Source organism: Condylostylus longicornis, unplaced genomic scaffold (genome assembly GCF_029603195.1).
Source record: "Condylostylus longicornis isolate FDR11 unplaced genomic scaffold, ASM2960319v2 ptg000040l, whole genome shotgun sequence".
NCBI lineage: Eukaryota > Metazoa > Arthropoda > Insecta > Diptera > Dolichopodidae > Condylostylus > Condylostylus longicornis.
Window position 1 is genome coordinate 15,326,605 of NW_026578009.1, and position 16,062 is coordinate 15,342,666.

The 16,062-nt window shown below is 27.9% G+C and overlaps 1 protein-coding gene across 6 annotated transcripts in view; it reads left to right on the forward strand.

The window, feature by feature from the left end:
- LOC129609872 (afadin) overlaps positions 1-15,427 on the forward strand; it is a 164,707-nt gene extending 149,280 nt beyond the window's left edge. For 3 of the 6 annotated variants that reach the window (XM_055522029.1, XM_055522030.1, XM_055522034.1), the window contains 12 exons: positions 3,492-3,613; positions 4,392-4,440; positions 4,777-5,057; positions 5,377-5,553; positions 5,808-6,273; positions 6,335-6,487; positions 6,546-6,917; positions 6,974-7,221; positions 7,329-7,447; positions 7,593-8,543; positions 8,861-11,119; positions 11,718-11,849. In XM_055522029.1, the coding sequence (XP_055378004.1) occupies positions 3,492-3,613; positions 4,392-4,440; positions 4,777-5,057; positions 5,377-5,553; positions 5,808-6,273; positions 6,335-6,487; positions 6,546-6,917; positions 6,974-7,221; positions 7,329-7,447; positions 7,593-8,543; positions 8,861-11,115 (5,193 nt within the window). In that variant the 3' untranslated portion in view covers positions 11,116-11,119; positions 11,718-11,849. Of the gene's footprint in view, positions 1-3,491; positions 3,614-4,391; positions 4,441-4,776; positions 5,058-5,376; positions 5,554-5,807; positions 6,274-6,334; positions 6,488-6,545; positions 6,918-6,973; positions 7,222-7,328; positions 7,448-7,592; positions 8,544-8,860; positions 11,120-11,717; positions 11,850-11,906; positions 12,034-12,278; positions 14,590-14,650; positions 14,767-14,827 lie in introns of those variants that run through there. The other 3 variants (XM_055522031.1, XM_055522033.1, XM_055522032.1) reach the window with 3 other exon arrangements.
- Positions 15,428-16,062: the final 635 nt, after the last annotated feature.

The following is a 16,062-nucleotide window of genomic DNA, read 5'->3' on the forward strand; positions in this document are numbered from 1 at the left end:
TTGTTCATACAAATATTTATAGTGCAAAAAACTCTCATTTATACACGTGCTACACAAATATGCATATACATGGATGTAGATATATTAAATGGCAAAACAATGGGCATTGTCATAGTCATAAAAACTGTCATCTTCAACAAACAATTATACATACAAGAACTTACGGTGCATTGCGTCATCAAAACTAAAAACTATAAAACAAAATCGATATAGCTATGTACATTATTAATTTTTATATAAATGTAGATGCATCCACATCTACATACCTATATATATATGCTTATTATGTATGTAAATATGTATATCGAAAATTTCTTCTGATATTCATAAGCAGTTTTCATAATTTAATTAAAATTTAGGGAAGTCATAAAAATTATAATTTGCACAAAAAAAAAAAACTACTTAATTATAGCCATTTAGTACATACTTACGAACACACATATTATTTTACTTTGTTTTTTCACAAAATCAATTTTCAACTCGATGGAAAAAATTTTAAAGTACGTTAAGGCTGCCATCATAACATATCATGCTGTCATTATGAAGTCCTGCTATAGATACTGTTAACGTTTACGTTAATGAAATGTTAAAACTTAAAATCAATGTAAAAACAAAAATTATTTTATTCTACGTTACTTGCATATATAGGTTCCTCTTCTATCCTGCTCAAGGAAGTTTTCTTCAGAGCTATTACGGAAAGCTAATCGGATCGAAAGCGAGTTGTGTTATTATTGACTTTTTCGCAACGTTAATTCTCTGCACAAACTAGACAAATTGGACTCTCTTTTGTGTAGATTCTGTCGGAAAAATGAGGCTAATTGTATTGCTCTTGCCGTCAAAAGGTGCAGTTGGTTTTGGGCGAGTTGGTTTGGGAGCTCGTATTCAACTCCCTCAGTGATATCTCGATTAATTTTCTTGTAACCGGAACAGTATATGGATGGGATATAGGAGTACTAATGAGACTAAAATAAGCCGTAATAAGGCTGGCTACTGTGGTAGGGGGAAGGTGTTTATTTCCCCATATCTTTCTTTAGCAATCTAACTTTCTTTAATCTCCACATTACTGTAGGTACTGAATTATTGCATAGTTACTGAATTATTTGATTGTTCACTATAGTTGGAATAGAATTTATGCAAAAAGACAAATTTAATTAGAAATTCGTTAAAAGTATGCAGTAACGAAAAAAGTGTTAACTACATTAGTTTAAATGTAATTTATTTTTAAAATGTAATTATGAAATTTAAAAAGCACTTTCTTATTCGCTTTGGACGTATACTTAGAAATTATTTCATTTTTATTATCTTTCATTATAAGTTTAGTGCACATATCTTACAATATTTTTCCCTTCAATCTTCTGAGTAAAAAGTTTCTTATAATACCTCCCCCTTAAAAATTTTTTCATAATTCTAAATGTGAATAAATAGCAAATTTGTTAGTTCATTAAAGAATTTATTTGCTATTTTTCAATAAATCGACTATGTTAATTTATAATGACCAAATATAAGCTTAAAACAAAAATATTGTAGACGTTATTGATTACCAAATTCTATAAACAAATCTCACAAAATCAAAAATCACAAAAAAAAAAATTCTGTACATTCTCTTCTCTATTTTTGTTATCTTTCTCACTCTATATACATAAACTAATTTAAGTATAATGTGGTATACATGTTTTTCAATAAAAAATGATCAAAAATACAAAATTCAATGTGATATCAAGCCGTAAATGGACCATAAATAAAAACTAAAGAAAATGAAAAACTCAACTAAAATAATCAATCGCAGAAATCAATAGTTAGCCCCTCTGTCTTTGGGATATTGATGTTGAATCAGTATAGACTATAGAATAACGAAAAGTGTTTAAAAATTTGTTATATGTAGTTTCTTGTTCATAAATAACTGTTTACATAACAAAATCTCAGACTTGCCAAACGAAAATGAACTAAATGGTAATATTAATTCCATGAAAAGAAATTTCTCAGTAGCATTATCTGAAGGATACAAAATTATCTAAAGGAAAATCGAAAAGAAAAAACTAATTTTTTATACCCTGCCGATTTTTGACGGGCTGCCAACATTAAAATATGAGGAAAATGTCAAGTTTTTTTTTTAGAATTATTTTTTAAACAGAACAGTGATATTTCAGCATAACAAATAACAAGCACTCCCATAATTACGTATACACTAAGTCAAAACATACGGACCAATATATGTACATATACATACTTATTATATTGTAAGCTCTAATTTTCTTTACAAATGTTTTTATACGCCCTCAAATTTTTCCTCTTTTCTATTTTTTTTTTCGCGATTTTTAATTTAATTTTTTTTTTAAATTTCAGTACAAATTTTAAAGTAAATAAAGTTAAAAGCTTTTTAATTTAAACGGACTTTTTAAATTAGAAAAACAAAAAAGGAGTTGACATTTCTGATTCTTAAATTTTCAAAAAGGATAATTAAAATAAGGGTAAACTATTCCCAAATACAATAATCTTCTCCTTTGAGAAACTGATGATTTTTTAATTTTAAATCAAAGTTTGTTTGAATGAATTTTTGAATTTTAAATTAGCGTATTTATGGATAAATTTCAGATTTTTTATATGGAATATTTTTGAATCAGGGGCGAACTATTAAATTTAAGATATCAAGTGTTAATATTTTGTAATCAAATTTTGATATTTACTTAAAATGAACTATTGTGTAGGTTTTGAGTGATAAAACAATTTTTAAAAGTTTTTCGTCTTGATTTTTTCTATAAGGGCTTGTATTTTCTATAAGGTTCTTAAATATCTATTGAATTTCGTGATAAGTTTTTATAAGCTGGTTAAAAGCATGAACTGCCAGCGGTCCGGTTTTCAAAGCAGCCGGTTTTTAAAAAACAAAAAATTAGAAAAAAAAAATGAGTGGGATGCTTTCAAGCACAAGAGCAGTAATTTGTATAATTACTTTGAGATGAGATTAAATTTGTTGGAAGTTTTTGAGTCCTACCGTTACTAAATAATTTTAATAATTAGAATAAAAGAATTTTACCGTTCTTTGTAAGTTTAAATTTTACGGGATCTGCCTAAACTGAGTTTAAACTTTTAACTACTGGAAACTTTCTTCCAATTTTCTATGAATTTCAAAGTAAATCACTTAAGGAAAACACTAAAACAAAGTAAGAATAAAATTTAATGTTGCTTGATTTAAAAAAAATTCTTTAACTTAAGTATTCGACTCATAAAAACATTTTTTAAAACTTTGAAATTTTTATTAAAATATTAGACCAATTAAAAGTAAACGTATCGCGTATTTTTTTAATTATTTAAATTAAAAACTTAGTACAGCATATATAAAGATTTCAATTTCTTGTAATTCTTTAAATTGACAAATAAATTCTATATAAGGATTTATGAAATCTAAAACTTTAAAAATATTGAAGATCTTAAATTAAGTGTTTTATGCAAAATCTGTAAAGTAAATTTATAAACAAATGTTTTTTTTTTTTCAGAACGGCTCTGTAGTAATGTTTGGACGTGTTTCATCTTATCGCTTTATTGATTCACCATCAGATGGACGATACAATTTAGCATTATCACAATCCCAATTAGATTCAGCATGTTTATATGAAAGGTAAGATATTTATTTTCGACAGTAAATTCATACATGTTTTTACAAAAAATGATTGCCCTAAAAAACATTCAAGAATATTATTTTTTTATTATTAAAATTAAACAAAATTTAATTTTATGTATTAAGCTACAATTAATTACAATTAATTAATTACATTTTGTGCATGAATATGAAACAAGATATTAATGTGTACTTAGCTATAAAACATGTTCGATAAATTATGATCGCAACTTGATTTCTTACTACACATTCTGTTATACTGTATAAATAATACTGTATAAATGTGATAAATACTGTATAGCAAAATATTATATATAAATAATTTTTTGCAATTACCTGTAAAAAATTAAAATATCATAAATTTACAGCCATTTAAAATATCCAAATATAAGAATATTTTTTGTATTTTTCCTTTCTATATAATGAATCGAACATGTTTGATCGCTAATTGAAATTTTTATGTTAAAATAATTCAGCATTATTATTTAACTCATTGTTTTATGTTTTTGTTTTCTTTTTGTTTACTTTTTTTATTTTATTTCCTTTGTGTTTCATTAATTTTATTTATTTTTTTTTATTGTTAAATGTACGCACCATTTTGCTTTTGTTGCAAATCGCAAAATATTAAACAAATCAAAACAAAAATACAAACATACATTAAAAAATAAATAAAATCATCTGCCCAATCGAAAAACCAATCCAATAAACATAATCTGAACAATTCTATAAAAATACTTTAAATATTCTGAAAACGAAACTTAATATATGGTACATTTAGTCGATCACCTACGTCTCCTCAATCTTGGAATGATGATGACAGAAGTCCGGTAAGAGTACATTTTTTTTTTTTAAATTTTATGTTTTAAGTATTAGCCAACAACAATATTTTATTTCTAAAAATTAGAACAATTTTTTTCGATCAATTGACATAAGAATGTATTTCAAAAATAATTTATATACATAGTTTTCATGAATAATTCAGTTGATTTTGATAGAACTTTTCCTCAATTAATTTATTTATTCAAATAAACAAATTTCATTTCAAATAAAATTGTTGGCTATTTAATTCAAATAGAACTAAAAATAATAAATTGTCTCAATTTCATAACATGTGTACATAAAATCAAAAATTGAATAAAAATTAAAAATAAAAAAAAAACCAGAATATAAAAACTGATATTGATAAAATACATCAAACGAGCGGTATGGGTGGAACAACCGGAGTGAGTAGTATAGTAAATGGCCCACTAAGTTCAACTGATAAATCTATGGGAACTGGAGGTAGTGTTAATAGTGCAATGGGAACAAATTCTAATGAAAATGATAAAGTACGAGGACCTATTAAAGAAACTGATTTTGCTTATGATCCGGATGGAAATATTGAAACGGAAACCAAATCTATATCAAGTATTAAATCAGGTGGATCTAATAATCAAGAATCAAGGTAAAACAAATAAAATCACTGGTTAACATAATCTTTTCGATTATTAAAGTAATAACAAATTTTCGTATAACTTTACACCTTTCACTTTCACTTACACACATTTAAAAAATCAGCTTTTTTGTGCTTCTTTTGTGTTTTTTTTTTGTTAATTCAATCATTCGAAATTTATACGTTTTCAAAATATAATAAATGCTTTTAAAGATAAAAATACAATAAATTAAAATTTATATAATATTTATTAGCATTTTTTTTTTGCATTTTGATGTTTATATTAAAATTAAAATTTTTTCTTTAAAATTTGCAACTTGAATCGAAACAGGAATTCAAAAATTTCGATGGCCGAAATGCAACAAGGTCAGGAACCAATATTACCAGCAGTCTTAGAGTTTCCTGAAACACATCAGGAGAATTTCTTAAGACAAGTCATCACAGAATTAGATGTTAATGCACCAAATTTTAAACTATCACCTGTTTATACTTTATATCTATGTGCCAGGTAATTTATAACCATACTTATATGTTTATTATATTAATACAGTTATGTAATTTGATATTAATCTAATAGCATGATTATTTTAATTGTATGCCTTATTATAGTAATGGTGTTTAACAGAAAAATAAGGCTTTCTCTCTTATTTTTCTTATTTTTCATATGCTATAAAATTGACTGGAGTTTATAAAATCAATTTAATTTAAAGCCTAAGTGTAATCTTTCTTGTTTTAAATTGGTTTTCATTTTTTTTCTTCTAGATATCGTGCTTCAACACATTACCGTCCCGAACTTCAGCCAACCGAACGAGCTCATAAGTTAACAATATTTTTACATCATGTTGCCAATTTAATATATTCAATAATACAAGATCAGTACAATGATCCACGAGTATTGGCATTTTGGATGGCAAATAGTTCAGAATTCTTACATTTTTTAAAATCAGATCGTCATATAAGTGCATTTAGCGTACAAGCACAAGAAGTTTTAGCTGAAAGTGTACAAAGTGCTTTTCGTAATTTAGTCAATTGTTTTCGAGTAGAATTATCCCAAACATTAAATCAATTTCTATCGGAGAACATTGATCATGAATCAGCAGCTGGTTTTGTGTTAACTGTATTAGGTTCAGCTATGGCGCTTTTACGTCGTTGTCGAGTAAATGCTGCTCTTACAATTCAGTTGTTTTCGCAATTATTTCATTATATTAATGTGATTTGTTTTAACACGGTAAAAACAACAAATTTTTGGCAAATTTGAAAAATTTAGAAATTTACGTATGCCGTTTTAGATTGTTGCAAACTCCCATATGTGCACAGCAGAATGGGGTAAGGTAATGCTTGAAAGACTTCAATTGTTAGAACTATGGGCTGAACGTCAAGGTTTAGAATTAGCTGCAGATTGTCATTTAGCCAAAATTAATCAATGTGCTCAATTTTTACAAGTAAGATTGAAAATATTTGACTGAAAAATTTTTTTACTAAATTCTGTTGGAATTCAAGGCACCTAAAACAACTGTTGAAGAAATACAAAAATTAGCATGCTCATGTTTCCGATTGAATTCTTTACAAATGGCAGCTTTGCTACAACAAGAACAAATTCCAAGAAACTTAATTGATACAGCAATTCGAATGGCAGAATCTGTAGCAGATGAATTAACAAGAGCGGATGGTCGAGAAGTAAGGCTTGAGGAATCACCTGAATTGCATTTAGCACTTCTCTTACCTGATGATGGCTTTAGTTGTGATGTGGTACGAGGTATTCCATCTGGTTTGGTTGATTTTTTAAATCCACTACAAGCAGCGGGAATGTGCCGATTAGCAGCTCAACCAACAAGTATTGGTCTTTGGACTGTGTATATGCATCAGTTTAATGTAAATATAAAAATAATAAATTGGAAATGTTGTAATATTTTTCATTCAATTCTTAGACGCGTTCTCCAAGCTCCATGTCTAACAAGTTGCCTCAGCCTGAAGTTCAAGTTATCAAACTACATAAAAACTCTAACGGAATGGGGCTATCAATCGTAGCAGCGAAAGGTGCTGGTCAAGAACGTTTAGGCATTTATATAAAATCAGTTGTTCCAGGTGGGGCAGCTGATGCAGATGGACGGTTACAAGCTGGTGATCAATTATTAAGAGTAGACGGACAAAGTTTAATTGGAATAACCCAAGAGAGGTGACACAAAACTAAATGTTTTTGTATTTGTTATTAACAAATACGTTATTAATTACATTTAATGTACAATTATGTACATTTAATACATTTGCTTGTTACAATTTTAGAGCTGCTGATTACTTGGTTCGTACTGGTCCGATTGTTACTTTAGAAGTAGCTAAGCAAGGAGCAATTTATCATGGATTAGCCACATTGTTGCAACAACCAAGCCCTGTGATCCAACGTGGTAAATATTACGTAAAATTTTTAAAGCAAATAGTAGAAATAGATTATTATGCTAGAATAGTATCTTAACTTACTCGTAAATTTAAATTCTATTCATGCTGCCATTTTGTGATAAAATGAAAATACTTTGACAAAATTAAAAGTAGATTCTGATGATATAATTCCTGTTATTCCACCTTATCCGACAAATTTAAATTATGGATCCGGTTCTGATGAAAGTATACATAGCGTCGCTGGTATAAATACTGCCAGATACGAAACTTTTCCTATAATATATAGCAACTATCCACACAGGCGTAGAAGTTCATCCTCTCTTCAAGAAGAACTATGTGCTCGAGGGGAAAAACTTCACATCGATCCAAGGTACAGAGATACTAGACCAATAGCTAGAAGTTCCTCTAGTTTGATTTTAGCAGCCGAATATAACAGTCCATTGCGTTCAAATTGGGATGTTGGACCAGCACCTTCAATATTTATAGAGCAGTATAACGATGATGCAGTTACTACACAATCAGATAACTTATCAAATGAATCGCTTACCCAATTGAATATAACGCAAATTGAAGCGCATCAACCGTTGAATGAGGATAGTTTAGCTTCTTGCTCTGGCGAAAAGCTTGACCAGATCCCATTTATTGACGACGGAACGCCACCAGAAGAAGAAAAACCGTATGTTCCTCCGGATAGTAAAGAATTTTTCAGAAGAAGTCGCTCAAGTATATCTTCTGTTGCAAGTGCCGGCGGTGGTGGTATTATTAAGGAAGCGCGCTCGAATTCGGGTTGTCGTAAAACCGTTAGTTTTGATTTAATAGATGATAAATTAAATAGTACAAGTTTTGATGGGGAAAATACAAAATTTTCAAAAAAATCTTACACATTTGACACGATAAGTACTATAAAACCAATGAGCGGTGATAATAATTGCAATATAAAAAAGAGTGAAAATTTGGATCAAAAAGACGATGTGGAAAAAGAAAAAGAAAATGTTTTAAAATCTTATAAAAGTAATACATATTCAATAGAGCAATTCGACGATCTCGATTTAGATTTATCTGAACTAAAATCAACTTCATCTTCATCCAGATCATCTTGCATTGGTGAGTTATTTCTAAAAACAGAATGTAAACTGTGCACAGAAAGATAATAATTTTGTTCTGTTTTGCATTTATAAGATGAATTCTTAAAGAAGGAAAAATATTTCATTAATTTGATTTAATGTGATGAAGTACTAAATACGCAATCACTTGTTAAAGAATTCATTTTACCAATTTGAGTGTAGTTAGAGTCGTAACTTGTAGTAAAGCAAAAAGAACAAAATTGTTTTTCCAATAAAAAACCCTAGAAAAATTACGCACTTTATTGAAGAAAGTAAAGTCATTAATGTCGAAAATAAAAAATTATAAATTATTTGTAGGAAGCAAAGATATTGAAAATGGGACCAGAAACTCAGATATAAAACTCGCCAAATATAATAAAAATAAAAATTCAAAGAAGTGTAGTAAAATCTTTAAATTTAAAGTTCCTTTGCGCAAATCAAATAGTTCCTTTGAAGTACGTAGCTTTATGTCAAATTCTAACAGTGATAAAACACCAATTCTAGAAAGTTTTGAAAAGAAAACAACAAATAAAGAAGTGAATCGAACTGAAATTTTGGATGTACCAGATGTTGATGATCTAATCCCACAATTTGGTCAAGGAAAGGTAAAAGTAATAACAGAATTTTTTGAGTTTGGTGCACCTAAAGGCTTTTTAGAATATCGTGCTAAATCTCGCTCAAATCCTGAATTGAATTTCCTTAATACTGAAAATACTGAACGCGATGACTATAGAAATAAAAATATTTATTTAAAACAAAATGAAGTGAGACAATATCAAGATAAACCATGTAACTTATCAAAAGATGAAAAAGAACGCATTTTAAATCAGTTAAAAGAATGGAGTTTGTATGGTACCAAAGGGAAAGAAAATTATAATGAGGATAATTTTATAATTGATAAACAAATAAAATTTCATGAAAAATGTGAAAATTTTGATAAAGTAAATTACGAAGAAATATCAAATAATCACTATGATAAATCACCACATTGTCATAAACATTATCATCACAGACATCATCATCACCATAATCATCGTAATGAACTTATATTTCTTGCGGCGGATACTTCCGAAACAGAAATTGTAGAAAAATCAAAACGAATTGATGATAAATATTGTCATGATCATCAACATGACCATTTATTTCAAAAGAGTCATTACATTTCTTTTGTTGATCCACTAGAACAAATCGACAAAACCTTTATAAATAATTCAAAAAAAATTGAAGATCAACATGTTCCTGGAAATAACAAGAACGCTTGTAATTTCTGGTCAAGCGAACCAAATTTAATAGAAAACGATGAATGTGATTTTTCTAACATAAATTTTTTTTTAAATACTAAATCAAATCATCACAATATTCACAATGATCCAAATAACGTTTGTTTAACATATAAGGGGAATTCAGAGAAAAGCAATAATATAACATTAACAAACATTACCGATAGTAATTCAGATAGAGATAAAATGCAAGATGAACAAATCATACTTAAAAATATTAATAATAATGAAAATAATCTTCAATGTAAAATTGATAATTTTGTGTCAAATTCCAATTTAAGTGTTTGTAAATTTTGTGATAATTATTATTATAAAAAATTTAATCCAAATAATGAAAACAACTCTTTAAGTAATACAATATGCCTTCATAAATGTCCGTTGTGTAGTAGTATTAGCAATAATAACACTTTAATGTTAAATTCACCGAGTAATATTTCATCATCTGCGATTAGTGATTCACAATTATGTTATAAAAGTTATCCTAATTTAATGTCATCATCTTTATACTCCTCATGTAATTTTGCTAGCAATAACAATAGTGATAATAATAATAGTAATAATGTAAATGGTTCTGAAATTAATTACTCTGATGATAAAAATAAAATCACGCCAAGAATAGTAAAGGAATCTCAAGATCATACTAACTTATGTGAAGTTCAAAATATAACAATAGACGAATATGAAACATGTACCGTCAATTTTCATCATTGCATTAATTTACCTACATTACCAAATAAATCATTAAAAAGTCCAACATTAACATCGAGACCAAAGAATTTTATGACTGTAAGAAAATTAAAAATAAAAAATATAATTCAACAACAAAAGCAACAACAATATCAACAACAAAATAGTAGTAGTAATAGCAATAGCAATAAATTAAATGATATAATTTATAACAAGTGCACTCAATTAAGTAATTATAGCCCTGCAAACGCAAATAGTTCAAATTCTTTAAATATTAATAAATCTAATATAAATAAATCAACTACAATTACAAAAATTATAACACCAATTACACCAATGTTATTTAATAAAGACTTTAAGTCAAATAATTCTGAATATATAAGATTAGCTAAAAATACAATATCACCAATTATTCGTTGTATTATAGATAATAAAAATAACTGCACAAGAAATTATTCTCACATCTTTAAAAAATATAGTTCAATGAATCCAACAATTGAAAAATGTTGTTGCGAATTAAATACTAAAGGATCATCATCATCATCTTTGGATTATCAGTCAACTAATGACAAAATAACGTCGGATGATGTTGTTGAACCTAGATGACAGAGTATGAAATTATTTAATTGACAAATTAAACACAGAATAATGAAAAAGAATTACTTTATTATACATATAAAATTTGTTTGGAATGCTCTTCTCAAAATGTTGTTGATTGTTGTAAAGTTATAGTAATTTAAATTTTTCTGTTGGCACAAATTTTCGTTTTGTAATTTCCAATATTTCATATTCGAAATATTATTGAAAATATTTATGCTTAAAGTTATAATTATTTCATTATCAATTGGGTATCATTTTAATTTTACAAAAAATGCGAAATATTTTGAAAAAAAGCTATATATATAATTTAATTTTAGTTAAAAGATATTTTTTATTTTACTAATGTATGTATGTATATGTTTAAGTATTTAGAAATTTTATAACATATTGAATTATAATTAAAAACTTATTTAGAAAAATTAAAAAATTGTATATATGTATCTAATTTTTTCTAATCTTAATTTAAATTTATTTGAGAAAAGTTTGATAATTTGTCAAATTTTATTTTTAAGCTTTTGCAAACTTTAATTTTCTTGAAAAGCAAAAAGAAAAAAACAACCTTTTTTCAGATAATAAAATATTTATTTTTCATTCTTTATTTTTCATAGGCAACCGAAGAATGTCTGAAAGGGACATCAACCGCGTAGGTGATGGAAAAATGCCTTTAGGGCAACAACAAATGAATCAATTATTACCCAATAGTAAATCAGTTCCAGCTTTACACCATGTTGGTGGGGGAGGTATATGACTTCAAAATCTTTTTCTTAATCAATAATTTTTAATATGTTATATTGCAGCAATGGTCAACTCAAAATCAAGAAGCATACATAACCTTGTTAATAATAACAATAGCGAACAAGGTTTTTATCAAAACTTAAGTGTTTACAGAGCACAGAATCAAAGTCAACCATTATTAACAGACAGGTAAATTAAAAAAGAATTTCAGTTAATTAAACTAAATATTTCTTATTAAGTTTTAAGTTTGAAGTTCAATTTAAAATTACATATTTTAAACCCATACAATCAAATCTTTTTTTCTGCAAATCGATGTCGGTGTTGACATTTTCATGACATTTGCATTAAATTTTACAAATGTTAGCTAGATGAAGCTATCGAAGGTGTATCAGTGTTTTTAATATAATTTTTATTTTCTTAAATTTTTATTGTAGGCACCAAATTTCGCAACCTGGGGGTATTTCAAGCAGTATCAATCAACAAGTTTTAATGAATACTCATCCACAGGCTCCGCAACCCCAACCTACTTCTAATATACCATCTATAAACTCAAATACAATGACAAATCCTCCGCAATCTATTTTAAATCGGCCAACATCAGCTTATTATCACGCAACAAATTCTAATGCAACAAATAATTCAATGCCATCACCAAATTCCATAATATCATATAACATGAGCGCAAGTAGTACTAATTTATCAAATGGGGTGAACTCTAATTTATCACCAGTGCAACAAGGCGGACAACATTCGATAAATCGTTTGAAAATGAACCAACAAAATTTTAGCAATAGAGATTTACAAAGTCAACAACAAAGGATAAATTCTATGATGGCGCCATCTATGCCAAATATTGCGGCGGCACATTCAGTTTTGTCATATCCCGGACAAATGTCGTCCAGTCAAAGTATGCAAAATGTGAATATGATTCCAGGAAGTAACTCACAGCCACAATCGTTATTAAACAATGAATTACCGCAACATCAACATGCATTTCAAAATGGTCCTTTGCACTTGGTTACATCGCCGCAAAGTGGTCAACATTTGGATAATTTACCTATCCAATATCATCACCATACTACAAACCCAACCGCAGCTCAAATACGTGGCCAAGGAAAAATGATTGAAATGGCCGAACATGCAACTAGGCGATTGCATGGGAACGATAGCCTTAATGTACATGTTGGCATGACAGGAAAATTACCAATGCACAGTCCGCAAGGTCAAGCGCAATTGCCTCAAATGAGCCCAATTAAACAATTACCGCCAACGGCCCCAAAACCACAACACTTGATGCGAAATCAAATATCGTATTCACAAAACCAACCCGAGACAATTCATGAAGAACTGCACAGTACTCCGCCATTACCGCCAACAACGACGCACCCGTTATTTAAAAATACCTCTAGTTCTACTCAAAATATTAATTACGTTGCAAGTACATTAGATCCTCCCAAAGCAGCATATTATCCAGTTGCAAGTGCTCTTCATCAACACCATCAAAAGAATTACTTATCTGCTAACCCATGGGAACGTGAAGAGCGAGAAAAAGAACATGAAATGCGCCGCGAACATATCCGTCAATGGCGCGATCATCAAATATCAGAACTTTCCGCTATTACGAATCGTACTCCACAACAAGAAGAACAATTAAAAACTTTAGTACTTGAAAGAGATTTTGAACGGCGTGCTCAAGAAGATGAAGATCAAGAAGAAGAAAATGAAGTTAGTTATAATAAAGAAAATGTTCAAGAAGTCATACGTTTAGCCCACCAAAATTCAACTATTCAGACTCCGGTAACGAATTTTCGTCAAGTTGACGTTAAAATAACATCACAAACCGTTAGCACTGGTGCCAATAATAATTCAGTAACCGGAAATGACGGCCTTTCAATGACAAATTCTACAGCGATGACTAATGCGAATACATCTACTACGATGACCACATTATCGGATCCACAACAAAGTTATCCGAGCTTTTCAACACAACAGAATCAAATTGTTCAAACTCCAACTACTGTACAACCTAAAAGTATTCTGAAAAACAATCGTCACGGAGTTGATTCAAATTCAAATACTCCAGGATCCCCATCAAAATCTCAAAAATCTGCCAGTTTTGCTGACGATCACAAACTAATAACTCAAACCGAAATGCCATCAATTTCACAACTGACTAAAGATATTATTAACCTAGATATAAATAATGGAAATGCTGATCAGCTACCATTAGATATTACACGCGATACAATAAATGCATTAGACAATAGTGGACCACCTCCTCCGCCACCTGAACGTAATAGTTCATACTTAGTAATGTCACAACAACAGCAGAAGCTCAAAAATCCTGCTTTAATAAAAAACTCCATTAATGACGTTTCTGCTAGCAATCCATCTTCGCTAATCAACAATAATTCTACTGCTGGTAAACAAAGACCAAGTCTAGTAAATAACAATAGTACTACTATTAACAATAATAGTAATAGTATAAATAATGCCAATAACAACAATAACAATAGCAGTAGTAATAATAACATTATTAATCAACATATTGCAGTTACTACAGTAACAACGCATTCAATGAATAATCCACACATTCCAGTAACTTCTTCTATAACTCAAAATATTCTTAATATGAGTCGTGACAATAAGCGTGTTTCATTCCATGACGAAGACAACAATTTCGTGCTATCACAAGAATACAGTTCAGAACAAGCTGATTTAGATATTATCAGAGAAGATCCAAATGTAAGATTTAGTTATTAAAAAAAATATTACTTATTATTATTCTTGTTTTTACAATTACTAGCGATTCATTCAAGAAACTAATGCACTACTACAAACCCCAACTACTCCTGAAGCTGATATGTGGAATACCACGGTACAATCGACACCTGGTGTTATTGGGGCACAAGAAGTTTATAGGTGAGATTTTTAAACAAAATGTTATTTAAAGATGTTGATAAAAAAGAGGTTCAATTTTTAGGGATCCAAGAACTCGCCGATTAGCAGAACAACAACAAAAGCAACAACAGAAATCAAATGAAGCTGTCCCAGAAAAGTTATCATTTAAGGAAAAAATGAAAATGTTTGCTTTAGAGTCAGGTGAAAATCAAACTCCTAAAGATAAATTGAAAATTTCTAGAGCTCAACGTGACATAGACGCAGTTCATTAGCATTGAACATTATAATTAAAATAATTTCTTTAAATAACATTAAAAATTTTAAATACCCAAACATATTCAAAATTTGTTGAATTAAAATGAAAATAATGACCAATTTTTAACATATTAGTAAATCTTTAAAATATAGTTATAAAAATTTATTAAGAATGACAAACATTTAAGTATTATACAAATAGAACTACATATATTAATATATAACGCAAGAAGCTGAGCATCATTATGTAAAAATGTGTAAAAATTAATTATAATAAAATAATATAATATAAGAAAATGTATAAAAATTCAATGAAAAAAAACGAAAAAAATTTTTATCAAATTTATTACGTCCTAAAGAAAAATATAAATTTCTATAAATCAAAATGACTTAAAGAATTTATTTTAAACCGATTTTCTTTTTTGAAATTTTAAAACCAATTTATTTTGATAAAAAATATATTAAATTAAATTTCTATTTTTTATGAAAATAAATTTAGAAAGTAAATCAAATAAAAAATAAGTAAACATATAGTAAGCCTTATGCTATTGCAACAATGGAAAATTTATCGATTATAAAATTTTTTTAAATACATTATTAAAATATGAGTTCAATTATGTAAATATATATGTTTTTATGTTTCTTTCTTAAATCGAATTTTAAATTTTTTATTTATTTCTTAAAATTTATTTGATAGAAGTTTGTAGACTGTCTTGTACAATGACACTAATTTGAAAAAATATTTTGTGTACCTTAAAAAGCATTTAACTGTTTCATTGTGGCTTTAGCTTTAAATTATAAGGGTGTATAGATTTTAAAAAATAAAAAAATTATTAAGCAAAGAATAAATTATATATGTATGTATATAAAAATACATAAAATCTTTTTAAAAGTTAATTACAAAAAAAAAAAAAATTCAATGAATTTTGAAGAATACTAAAAATTTCCTATGTGTAATTCAAATTTATATAACACACAGCAAAAAAAGAACTTTATTAGACATGCAAAATAAAAACAAGCAGAAAATATATAATTAATAAAAAATAAAAACAGTCGCAATCA